Genomic DNA, 13,521 nt, shown 5'->3' with positions numbered 1-13,521 from the left:
CCCACATTGTCTTTCATTCAAGATTGGATTACCCAAAGATACAGAAACTGAATTGTAATCCAATGGTTGCTGCATATTATTGTAAGGAAAGTTAGACAAACTTTTATAAAAGATAGGTTGAAAATCAGCTTGTACACATGAATGTTCCTTACAGTTAACAACTCAGTTAAAGTATGACTTCTACTAAATGTATGTACACCATCAGTTGTTGCTGTAGATTGTTCCTGCATGATTAATAATGCAAGTAACATGTATTCTAAGTATGAGTAAATTACCAATGTTTCTTGAGGCTTTCTCTTTTTTCGTGATAAACTTGCCTTTCTTTTTCTAGCCAATTTCTCAACCCAAGTGTGGTGTATAGCTGACAATACTCTCTTGGTCATCTCGTACAATGTTTTCATGGATATTGTTGACCCATTTCCCTATACCTTCTATAGTTGGAATTGTTGACACATTCATGTTTTCTGAAATAGAATACAATCAATATACTTTATAAAGATTAGAAACTAACAGATTTAAAAGATATAGTGGGTGGATATTATACTTTTAAAAAACTGATTCTGAAAAGAAAATATATTTTATTTCAAATTTTAAATTATAATCAAAATATTTTCCAACAAGTTCAAATGCATTTTGTATTTGTTTCACTTTTAAATGTCATCAAATTTTATCCGTTGACAAGTTTTAATACACGTGTCTCTCATAGCTTTCAAGGAATGGAGATCTCCATTTCTAAGTAGTGTTGCTGCTGTCTGTGATTGCTCACTCTTTTTCCTCTATGAAGTCACCACTGTTATTCGATCTCAAAACAAGCTTTATCTTTAAACTTGCACCAAAAAGAAAGTTTAAATCTAAATTATAATAATTTTAGTATTTTCACATTCCTTTTTTTAACATTCTATTTATAATAATAACTTTTTTTCATTTCTATCTCTCTTAAAGCTATAACACATCTGATTTAAAAAAAAGAAACAAAGATAAATGGAGTGGTTTTGAAGAGATAAATTCTTCTAACATAATTTTACTTATAGGAAGAAATTATTTTTAAAGACAAAGTTCCCATTGAAAAATTATTTATTTTTATTTTTTTCCTCAGTGTTACTTGAAATGGACATTTGCTTAACAATAACAAGAGACATGATTTTACACGTACAAACAGAGAAAGAAACACACACTATATTTTCAGTAAAAGAAAAGAAGTAGAGACATGTGTGTGATGGGAGCAATTAGCTGGAATGCACTATTTAAGTATTCATGATGGTGAACTGGGCCTCCTTGTGTTTCACACTAGCCACTCACATCCGAATCCAAACCATCTGTCTCGGTCCTTCTTTGTGTTTCCAATGGGGACTGATAGGCTAGTTTCTATCAGGTTTAATTGTAATTTTAATTTTTTAAGTATTGTAATTATACCATTTTAGTTTTTCAATTTTTTTTGTTAATTGAGTGTCTCAATTTTTGTAAATATAGAATTATTTGGACTGAAATATAAGAAACAAAAATTTAGTGTGATGGACAAAAATATAAATAAATTTTAACTAACTCTTCCCTATTTAATAGTATCATTTTTATCATACTTTCTTCATTCTTATATATAAGACAGAGTTATCTAATTCATTAAGATTAAGAAAAATAATTAATTTAGTTGATAATTATAAATTTATCTTAAATTTATAATTGTTTGCTAATGCATTCTCTCTTATTTAAATAAGGATATCTTTTGTCTAAAAATAATTAATGCAAAAAAATTTATAAATTAAGTCATATAAAAGTGAACAAGTATTATTTTAAATTTGGGTCTTATAAATAAGAATGGTGGGAGTACTTTTTATTTAATTAAAGTTTTATTTTAACAATGTTTTTTTGTCATATGCAATTAAATGTAAACGGTATTTTAAGAAATGAATTATTTTTTTATTGAAACACTATCAACATTAAATGATGTTGATTAATTTTCTTAATGTGTGTGAACTACTATTTTTTTCTTATATTTTAGTCAAACTTTATGAGTCTACCGAGTTGACTTGTATGTAAATTTTCTTTTTAGTAAACTCTACGTAAACTCAATAGACTCTCAAATTTATCATCAAGTCAACGAGTGTAAGTTAACAAAAAAGGACCAAAATGTAAGTTATTTTCTATTTATTTAGTGTTTAACATACATACATTTAGTGTGTTGTTCCCGAATAAAAAATTATCACCTTTAATATCATCAAACTCTTGTTGTCTAATAACATAAAATTCTCGATGGGAATAATTTATCACTACTATAACATTTGTAGGTTATTATCTAGTAATGATGCATTACTAAACTTGGTTATTTAAGTATTGTAAAATTTATGATTTATTATTTTGTGTTTATTATATTGTTGAAATGTTTAATTGATATATTATTTATAAATATTTTTTTATTATTTTTATATGAAGTGGATTTTAACCGAGTTCACGAGTTGAGTTTATGAAACTCTCACGAGTTTACGTCTTGAGTTTGATAATCTTGATTTTAGTACGAAAGAAATATTATATTTCACACGCGTAATATATGTTGCAATAAAGTAATCCCACCATACCTAAATATAAGCAACAACAAAATGTTTTTTGATTTAAATATAATTTTTTAACTACTTTAATTGTATTTAATGATATTATTCCAAAATATCTTTAAATTAATTATTATTCTAGTTCCAATAATTTCTTTTTATTTTTTATATCAAATTTTTATGAAGGTCATTTTAGAAAAAAAAAGTTCATTTTTTGAATATGGTTAGTAAAATAAAATGATATCAATCAATTTTTTTAATCAATATAAAATTAATTATTTTCTTATATTTAGATCTAAAATAGTGGTATATTTTTATTTGTGAGAGTGTGAGATTTTTTTTTTTTTAAATAATAGATATGATAAAAACAGGCTGCAGAACCACATCGTAAGATGTGAAAATTTGCAGTCCCTCATTTAGAAATTGCATAGCCATCGTCCTCCTCAAATCTCAGACCCAAGAAAGCCCCTGCCTATCAACATGGCCCGGAGGAACCTTGGAAGGGATGTTGCTCTTCCATAAATCCTTTTACAGATCCGAATTCTGAGACACAGGGTGGTCTTGGAGAGCGTTGTAGGTGTGTTTAACCGTATACAGCTTATTCACTCTTAGGCAGAGCTGGTTGTATAAGAACCAAGGGTTCCCTAAGGAAAGTTGTTTCCCTCCCTCTCAGTTGTCTATTCCAACTTCCAAAGAAGATTCCAGGACCATACATTGATCCAAGTGCTAGATTATATGTTCGAGGATTTTGTTTACTTTGATCAAATTCTAGTTAATATTGATTGAAATGTGTTTTTACATTGATCGAAGTTTTAGATCTCTTATGATTGAGATACCATAACCAAAACATAAGTTAGTGACTGTTTTACTAGAATGACAAAATATATTAAATGCTTATTTACAATAATTACTTTTGTTGGATTTATAGAAGTTTGAGACAAAAGGTTCTTAGAACATCTTTAATAAGAAATTTTGAACTGATTTTTTTTTAGCATCTTGAATAGGAGTTTTCTATGTTGGAGGTTGAGTTTCAGAAAAAAAAATCTTAAAAATTTTACTTTTTTTCAAAAAAATTATTTTTTAATGTCATTTGAAAGAAAATAGGTGTTTTTTTTTTTTTTTCCTTCTCTGCAAATAAACTTTAAGAAATCAAATTGAGTTCTACAATTAAAGCAAACAATAACAAATTCTTGCATCTTATGTGGAATCATAGACTCACAAAAAGTAATCCAAAAATTCAAAATGTTTTCTTCTAGTAAGTTACTCTTAGGGCATCCTATTTTAGGGGCAACAAGCTAACTTTACGTTAGCCTAGGTTAGATATATTATTCATTGGACTAAATGCATTTAATAGTAAGCCTTACGTTACCAAAGTGAACTTAGATACAAAATTCTTAAGATATGTTCATCAATACTCTTATTACCATTTTATGATAAAATAATGAATGTTTTATATTTCTAACACATTAAAATTAGGACCTAATTTATAATAAATATATGACTATTTTATTATTAATTTTCTATTTTGTCCCTAATTAACCATAAGATCTATTAATCACATGCACTCATTTTCTCATAAAAGTGAATGTATTTATTGAGCTATCAAGAAAATAAAATATATTCATGATTGAATTTGAAAAATAATCACCTTTTTAAATTATGTAATATCAAGAATAGTCTTAGAATAAAATTAAATTTCATGAAAAATTAATAAATCTAACAACCTTTATTGATATTCATGAATTAAGTAAGATGAAATTTTTCATTACTTTAATTTAATACTTTTTTTCATTTTCATCCCTGTACAAAAAAAATCATTTGTCCTTGCAAAGTTTGTTTTGTTTTTTATTCTTAAAGTACTTAAGATAACACTTAAAAAAACATTTTGAATAGTAAAAAAAAACAGTCTTTAACTCTTTAAACACAAAAAATAAAATAAACATATTTTCTAATAACTAAAACTACTTTTTTTTAAAAGCACTAGATTGTAAAAATCGAAAATATATTTAAGCCATTGAATAATTACTACTAGAACTTGTTTCTTTTGTAAATAGGAAGAGATGTAACATTTCTTTTAGACAAATACTAACCAATGTCCTTAGAAAATTAATTAAAAAACTAAAAAGAAAAAACTTTTCCTTGAGATCCGTAAAATTATGCTATTCAAAATTTTTTTATGTTCTCCACAATAAATATTCTCTTTTTAATTTCTTACCCAATCATAAAGACCTTAGTTAACAAGATCCTTTCTTGTACGGTAGTATAAAAATTGTTTATTTAATATCTTCAATGTAGAGAGAGATGCTATTCTGCTTACAATTTCAATGACATTTTCACCCGTATCTGTACGACTTTAATAAAGGAAGATGTTAGGCGTGAGATCCTTTTGGTTCAAGATTTTTTGTATTCCCATTCTGTAATTCTCAATAACCAAAAGAATCCTACACATTAAAAAATGAATATTTGTCATCATCATGTAGAGCTCAAATTAGAGTCGAAGATATTAGAAACCTCGTGGACTTTAAACAAAATGGACATGCTGTATCCAATTGATTACACACTGGACACACTTCCCTTTGAAGTTTGGATACACATTGCGACTCTCCTCGTCAGAGCTCTTTTGACAACTATGAATTGGAGGGAGAAAGCTTCAGAATAGCCGAAAGGATATATGTAAGCACAAAAAATAGCGCTAATTCTTTCATTTGAATACACCATAAAATTGGTTTCTGGATACTGTATTCACTCAAATCAAATACCGACTCTGTATAAATTACCAATACAACTACGACTCAATAAATAATAGGACTCAAAAGCCGCATTCAAGAAAACCCATCCACTGCCACATAATATGGTCTCTGCTACTGCAACATAGAACCTCCCCATAGTTATGCCCAGCAAATATATATACTTTAAACACAACATAAACTTCTAACAAGGTCATTATGCTGCTGTTGAACCCACCCACCACCACCCTTCTTATTTGGACATGGTAGTTAAACTGACCCGTCCCTGCACCCCGTTAGCCACGGACACAAGACCAGACTTAAAACCAGACAGACACCATGAGGTGCAAGGACCGAACTCACTCACCCACCCAAACCCCCAACTCCCCACCCCACCCAGACTCGACTCCGACAGTAACCCTAGCATCAACCCTGCTCCATCCAACCAGGTTCCTACAATTATAGAAACCAATTTTGGTTTAGAGAACATTGTGAAATTTATGACAAATTGGGTGGATATTTTGATTAATGACCCTGAAGTTAAAAAAATAATGAAACAACATTTACCCACACAACAGTCTTCAACTAAAGTTGAATCCACCAGATGGAACTGGAACATCATTGTTTCCAAAATTAAAACCAGGTTGAGCACCATCGCCTGTAGGTAGTGTCTCATCATCGTCTTCCAACCAATATGTCTCAAGAATTTTAACAGCCTTTTCATATATTTCATTGTTGTCATGACTCTGCAGGTTTTCAATTTTCTCCAATCCCTCTGCTTCGTCTATCATCTGTGCATACAAGTTGACATCTCCACTGTTACCCATGCTCTTCTCAGCTTCCCCAACCTTCAGAATATTCTCAAGTCCTTCTAAACAGACAGTGACGATTCTTGGGTCCGGGCAAACAAGCAGATCACAGAGAGGCTTAATGCAACCCTGGCTCACCAGATACCTTACAATCACATATGACAAGTCAATACATAAATTTTCAATAATTATCAATTTGCCATCATAAAGCAAAGTAATAATAGTAATTCATACTTGATCTGCTCATGGGTACCACCAGATGTAGCATTTGAGATTGCCCAAGCAGCTTCTTTTTTAATGTCAAACTCAGCATTTTGAAGAAGATTGACAAGGGGGGCAATCAAACCAGCTTCAACAACAGCCTACATTATACATAAAATGCATAAAGTTCAGATAGCTTCTTGAATGAAATAAGCCACCAAATTTTTTTATCCTTTACTATAAAATGCAAATAGAACATGTTCAATATCCCAAGCAGAAAATTTAACCACTAAATGCCCTGCTTCTAGCAAGGCAAAGGATTCTCTTCAGTGATGTACTTGCAACAAATTGTAAATTAAAATATTTATTTATGGAAGGTTGTCTAGAGAGTCCATGTAAACTTATTATGCTCTCGTAAACTTGACTCGTAACTATGTGCTTGCATATTATAAAAAATACATTAAAAACCTATTAATAATTTATAAGCATAAAATAATACTCTCAACAATTCGATATTTCAACTAAAATAAAGAAAAGTAGAAAACGATGATAATGAAGTGTGATAGTACATACATTAATACTAAATAAATGACCAAACTACATAAACAACCAAAACATACATAAATTCATAAAAGCACAAGTTCGTAAAGTAAAAACATTTCAGAGTTAATTTCTTCAAATAATTTGGGGGTGAAAGATACAATCTGATTTCAAACTCACTGACTTGATTCTTGACTCAAAAAGTTTGAGTTTACAGGAGTTAAAATTGTTTATCTGAGCCTGACAGCAAATTAACTCATTTTCATTACCTAGAATCGTAAACTCACAAGAGTCTATTAGTTAACTCAAAAGTTGGACAACCTTGATAATAAGAAACAAAAAAATTCAGTTTCGGCAAATCCAGCTGCTGCTGAGTCATACTACTCCCAAGTTCAAGGGCTTACAAACAACTAATACTCCAATTCTTACTCTTATTGGACAACACAATGCCAAAGATGTCACACCACCACGGTATATACTACACTAGATTTCCGTTTTTGTTATGAGAATAGAAAAAATATTTTTCTCAGGCTAGGAGTTGAGAATAAATCAATCATCAGTCTCTAATTTCTCTTTTCATCCTCAGTGTAATATGAGAAATAGATATTTCTAAGTTGGTTATTATCGCACCACATCTCAATGTTACAGAACATGTAGCTTCCTATATTACAGAGCCACAGAACTATAACACTATATCAGGGGAGAAGATACTTGAAACTTGAAACTTTAAAAGGTAAATGTCTCTCTCCATTGAGAAATCAAATTAAATATGCAGGAGACAACATCAAACTTAAAAGAAAATCATAATTTAAGAAAGAAAAAAAAAACGAGATCAACAGGCAATAGCAAACTTGATCAAACACACTAATTTACATCAAGTAAAATCTAATTGGGATTTACCGGCTTACCTGTATCTGATCTCTGTTTCCAGCTGTAATGTTTGAAATGGTCCAGCAAGCTTCTTTCTTGATACTTTTTTTATGATTATGTGTCAACAGGCTCAAGAGGCATGGGAGCGCACCATGATTGATGATAGTCTAATAAAAACAGTTAACACCAAAATCAGGAAATTTGCACTAGTGATGCATGCACAAAATATAACAAAAGCAGACACTGGATTCATGGTTTAAGTGTAGTATCTCACTGGCATGTGCAAGTGCTCAAAGCCATGAGACAGACATGCAAGTGCTCAAGAATATAATTAGCTAGCAAGTAATTATTATAACTGTTTACAAGTCATTACCTGAGTCTGCATATCATCTCCTGTCACAATATTTCCCACTGTGCGAAGAGCAGGAATCAGCACTGAAGGGGATGGGTGCCTTCAAAACAAGCACACAAGTTGAGGGCCAAGACAATCAACAATTGAAACAATAGAATCTTGATTGACCAGGTAGTAGATTTAATACTCACAGAAGGAGCTGCACCAGTCTGGGACACACACCAGCCTCAATAACGGCTTGGATTTTGTCATTTGTTCCATCGGAAAGATATGATAGTGCCCAACATGCGTCTGTCAAGACTTCTTCATCATTGGAAAAAACCAATCGTTCTAGAGCAGGAAGCGCTGCCCTCACCTGTCCATCAAAATACCCATATTAATATACCTAAACAAGTTCTCTTACAGGATTGATTTCAATTAACCAAAAAGGCCAATTACCTGCTCAAATGGAGGCTGTGGCTTGCCCCTGCAGAAGTTTGACAGGGTCCATGTCGCGTTTCTCAACATTGAAAGTTTTGCATGTTCATTCAACTGGGCCAACAGTGGGATCAGGGCACCATGGCTGAGAACAAGATCACGACACTTAGGAGAGTCACCAGCAACATTCCCCAATGCCCACACTGCCTGGAATTTCAGAGTTTTAGTATTCTGGTAAGCTCGGCCAAAATTTCAAAACAAGTAATGTCAGCACTACCACATTCATGCATCAACATACCTGCTCCCGAACATCATCACTGGGCGAACTAAGTAGCTTGACAAATATCGGAACTGCCCCATGATCAATCACCACCTTGGTATTCTCAGAAGTTCCAGATGCTATGTTTGTGAGAGCCCACGCAGCCTCAAACTAGCAAACAAACAAAGAACCAATCAACACAACAAATGTCATCAACACTACACCACACAAAAACTTCCAATGCAGGGAATAAAACAAAACCTGAAGTTGAGGGAAATCCTCCCTAACAAGAAACTCCACAAATCGAGGCACAACCCCAGCTTGAATAACTTCCTCAATTGGAGGACTGCGCTCTACGGAACATAAATCAAACAAAACAAAACAACATTTAACACATACAGAAACAGAACAACACAACAACTCATCAATAACATCAAATCAAAATCCACAGTTAGAGTTACCAATCGAAAGCAGTTTCCGAAACTGCGTGGTCGCTTCCAGTTGCTGGCTGTTATCATCGGACCACACTCCAGCAACCATCGCAGGAAGACTCTCTAACTGCACCACCACCAACAAACACAACCAATCATCATAACCGTTTCCATAACTAACTAAATAACCAAATCACAATCACACCGAAACGCGATTTAGAATCTGAAATTGCGAGATCGCGATGGAACCCTAATTTTTCACGATTGCAATAAAAATAGCGATACCTTTTTCTCGACAATGGAGGCGGCTTGGAGAGGAGTGGGGAACTGCTGCTGAGCTTGGAGGCCTTCGCGGCGCTTCTTCTGGAGGCTCTCTTCGCGCTTGCTCTTGCGGATCTCCACCATGTTGTCCTCCCTCCTCCGGCGACCCTCGTCGGCGTCCACCGCCACCTTGTAGCGGTTGCGGCGAACCTCGGTTCTAGCATTCGGCCTCAGCGACATCGTTAACAACAACAACCCTAACCCTAGCAACAATCGGAGATCGATCCGAGTAATCGGAATTCGGAATTGGGAAAACCCTAGGTTATGCGATTGAGAATTAGAGCGACGTTGCTTTTGCGATACTTGGAGGAAATTTAAATAGCGGTGGCGTGTGTGGAGTGGGGTTGCGTTGCGTTTGCGTGTAGTGGTGGTTGTGGATCTCGGATCTCGGATCTTATATTCGGGTCGGGTCAAGGCATGTTGATCCTTAATAATGAAATGGTTTTGAATTTTTTTTTCTTTCTGTTTTTTTTAAATGGATCGTACCTAAATTATGCAAACGGGTTACGGTTCCGTGGGGAGATGGACCCTCACTTCAATCATAAACGATTTTCGCTTGTATTTGAAGGGTATTCCAAGAATATCCAATTTCAACCATATCTTTTTTAAAAAAAAAAAAAGTATTTAAAAAATAGGTAAAACTAAATATATTTAAAATCTTGTAAAAATTTAAATGAGACCTGAAAGCTTGAACTTTCGTGTAATATGTTGTATTTTATATAAATACAAGAAGTGATTGTCTTAACCTATTGTAAAAATCGGTTAAAAACAATCTATCTCGATTGGTGAATTGAGGAGTTAGGGAGTTGACTTGTCTATAATTCTTTTAAAAAAATAAACAGATTAAAAAAAACAGCAAAAATGTTACAGAAAAATATTTACAATTTCCCTTATACCAAATGTCTTCTTAATGGAAGGGCTATAAAATTAATATTTATGTGAAAACAAACACGCGAAAAATAATTTACATTTTCAAAATAGTCATTAAAAAATACTAAAATATTTTAAAAAATAAATGGTAACAAGATAATACATCAACACAAATGAACAATTAAACAAATAAATTATTGAGTGTCTCTTTATTATGAAAAAAAAATCATAAAATACAAATATATTTGTTCTCCTAATGTTGCATTTAAAAAAGATGACCTTGTAGTAAAAGTTGAGATAGTCATTAGATAAGATAGTAAAAAAAAAAAAAAAACATTGATTCTCCCTTAAACATAGTCAAAGATGACTCCATTCTTCTTATACTTTGCATGCTCCCTCTTTCTTTTCCAAGATCTTTGTTAATCAACCTCTACCTTGACCAAAATGTTTTCTATCATTTCATTTTTCAAAACCTATTTGTTATTAATTCTGATTTTCTTAAATCCCTTTGTTATTTTTTCTTATGTACTACTATAATATTATTTTATTATTTCTGTTCTTTATTAAAAAAATCATTGTTTATTAATTTTAGATTAAATTACTAATTCAGTCCATCTATTTTTTTTAATTAGTTCAATTTAATCTTTCTATTATTAAAAAGTTTGCTTTCATTCCTTAATTTTCAAAACTGATACAACATTGCTTTTTTGGTTTAATTGCGAGAAACAACGTTAACTTCTAGAAAATGTGGCTCAATAAAAAAATACACATAATCACTACTTAGGCACAATAAACAGTATTAACGAGAAAAATATTATATCAATTTTGAAACTGCTGCTACTCGAATGATATCAAATGTTCAATGTTCCTTTGCAATTATCATAAAGAAAAATATATGGGTAAGGATGGAAAACTGGACTACTAAAGTATCTAAAAACAAAAAGAAAAGTGGACTAAACCTATCAAACATCCATTTTTTAATATCTCGTCCTTCAAATAATTCATCACAGCAACTCATTGAAACAGCTTTTTGACAACGATTTGAAGTGTTTCAGCATATAATTGCTTCATCAATGACGTGAACTCATAATAATTAATGAAGTCTTTTACTATTTTATTCTTCATCATTAAGATTAGATTGTTGATTAGGGATCTTTGAGAAACTTCAACATGTAAACCTGGACAAGGACAAGTACTTCTTTTGATTCTTCCAATAAGAATAACAATTAATTAACTTGCATGGTAAAATCTTATAGATTTTATCTTGTCTAAAACTCTTCTTAGCTCTCCAATCAAAGATGAGGACATTTTCCTGTAGGCGTATATGTATCAAGCAGACTATGCTCTAATGCCAAAAGCTTTATTTATTTTTTCTTTATCTCATAATTAAAAATCCACTCATCCAATTTCACATTCTCTCGTTTGATGAATCCGCACACTAGTTATATCAACTAATGGCCAGGTTTGTTTATTTTTAAGTTAAATAAAACTATTTTTAAACTATTAAACATAATTGGAATATATATCCAAATTTATCCCAGTCATACATTTCATATTAAGTCATCGATCTATTACAATAGGAGAAATTGTTTATATTTATTTGCTAAACGGACACTAAGATTAAGTGTAAGCTACACTGTTAGAAATATCAAAATCTTTAAACTTATGCTTAAAGAAAGGCCAAGGTGATAATAACTTCAGGCTAACACTAACCCATATTGATGGTGCCCCTATATAGCTAGGCTATCATAAAATTTTTATTAAAAAAAACTAGGATTTTAATCTTAGTATCAATAAATAATTTTTTTATATAAACAATTTTATAATAAAAAATGTTTTTAATATATGATTATATTACAATTAAAATTCATAATAAATAAATATATTTCAATATATATTATATTTTGAAATATATTTTTTATAATATTTTTTTATCATTTTCCATAACATTATTCATTTTATCATATATTTTTCTTTTTTTTTTATCTCTCTCATCTTTGTAGAATATTATACGAATATATTATACAAATAACATTTTTACCATACTAAACACCGCAGTCATGCTAAACTATATAGCAAGAGTAGAGTACATGGAGTATTTAAAAATTTTAAATCTACGTACCAACATGTAGGGATGCCTCACGTACACACATCACTCTCACTTGACACCAATAATTAATGATAAATGACTTGTTTGCTCTGAAATACAATAAATGGAAAGCTCTCAACCATTGTCTCTGAAAATTTTGTAATGACAAAATATATATGTGCAACGTTTCTTTTATATTATGTAATTCCTTTTTCCTTCTTCGACATTTTTTCCGAGAATTTGCAAGTAAATCACTCACTTTATCCCAAGCTGGGGAGAGTTTTCTTACCAAAAAATCCTATGATGTTTGCCATTTTCTGTCAAGCAGAGGACTGTTCTATTTCTTGGTTGTTTACACAAAAATATAAATGACATTTTCAGGTTCCAATGTAGTTTTCGGTTGGTTTATGCCAGCTTGATATTACAACCATGAGTTACTCGCATCCCTTAATTTTCCTCCTAAGCAAGATTGATTTTATTAACTTTCAATTTTGTGCAATGTTCTTAACAAGCTCTGGTTTCCATCACAATAATATCTCGTTAAATATGGTATAAGCATTCGTTGAATAGAGCATGCAATTGAAACTTTTCACCAAAGAAGTAAAGAAGAGGGCACTTAAAGGAGGCTTGAATGTTGTCTCCTTTTCTGGTACATTCGGTATTATTTATTGACCATTGGATTCATATCATCCACAAATCAGTGACTATGAGCAAAATTTTAAGACAGACGAGTAAAATGTTAATTTCAGTTTTTTTTATAGGAAACTGTTAATTTCAGTCATGGGGCAAATTGACAGCATTTTTTTCTTTTTTCCACAAATATTTTTCTTTCAAGACAAACTTATTCAAGATATTTTTGGACACTAAATATAATATAGATTCTTCTTTTAACGAAATTTTGAACCTGAATTTATCCTGTTATAGAAGATTAGTCGATCTCTTAACTTTAATTTATGTATCGGTAAAAAAAAAAACTTTAATTTGTGTACACAAATTTTCATTATGCAAGCACGTTAAGTGTGAATTTATATAGTTTTCTTAATTAACATGAGACTTTTTTTTTAAAGTATAGTCTCTCTTCAAAATGAATTTAAAT

The 13,521-nt window shown here is 31.2% G+C and overlaps 1 protein-coding gene across 2 annotated transcripts; it reads right to left on the bottom strand.

Moving 5' to 3' along the window:
* Positions 1 to 5,214: 5,214 nt before the first annotated feature.
* Positions 5,215 to 9,887, bottom strand: LOC100780020 (importin subunit alpha-2). Of its 2 annotated transcripts, XM_006586842.4 has the most exons (11): positions 9,431 to 9,887; positions 9,176 to 9,272; positions 8,976 to 9,067; positions 8,754 to 8,885; positions 8,477 to 8,662; positions 8,230 to 8,393; positions 8,060 to 8,138; positions 7,725 to 7,853; positions 6,310 to 6,437; positions 5,834 to 6,220; positions 5,215 to 5,719 (listed from the first exon to the last, which is right to left on the bottom strand). In XM_006586842.4, exons 1-10 carry the CDS (start codon positions 9,644 to 9,646, stop codon positions 5,848 to 5,850), a joined length of 1,596 nt encoding a protein of 531 aa, XP_006586905.1. In that variant the 5' UTR covers positions 9,647 to 9,887; the 3' UTR covers positions 5,215 to 5,719; positions 5,834 to 5,847. The 2 variants fall into 2 exon arrangements, with proteins under 2 accessions (XP_006586905.1, XP_040861288.1); XM_041005354.1 differs by having other exon boundaries at positions 5,215 to 6,220.
* Between the last annotated feature and the right edge of the window lie 3,634 nt (positions 9,888 to 13,521).

Source organism: Glycine max, chromosome 9 (assembly GCF_000004515.6).
Source record: "Glycine max cultivar Williams 82 chromosome 9, Glycine_max_v4.0, whole genome shotgun sequence".
NCBI lineage: Eukaryota > Viridiplantae > Streptophyta > Magnoliopsida > Fabales > Fabaceae > Glycine > Glycine max.
Note: the sequence above shows the minus strand (reverse complement) of the source record. Positions and strands in the feature narration are given on the sequence as shown.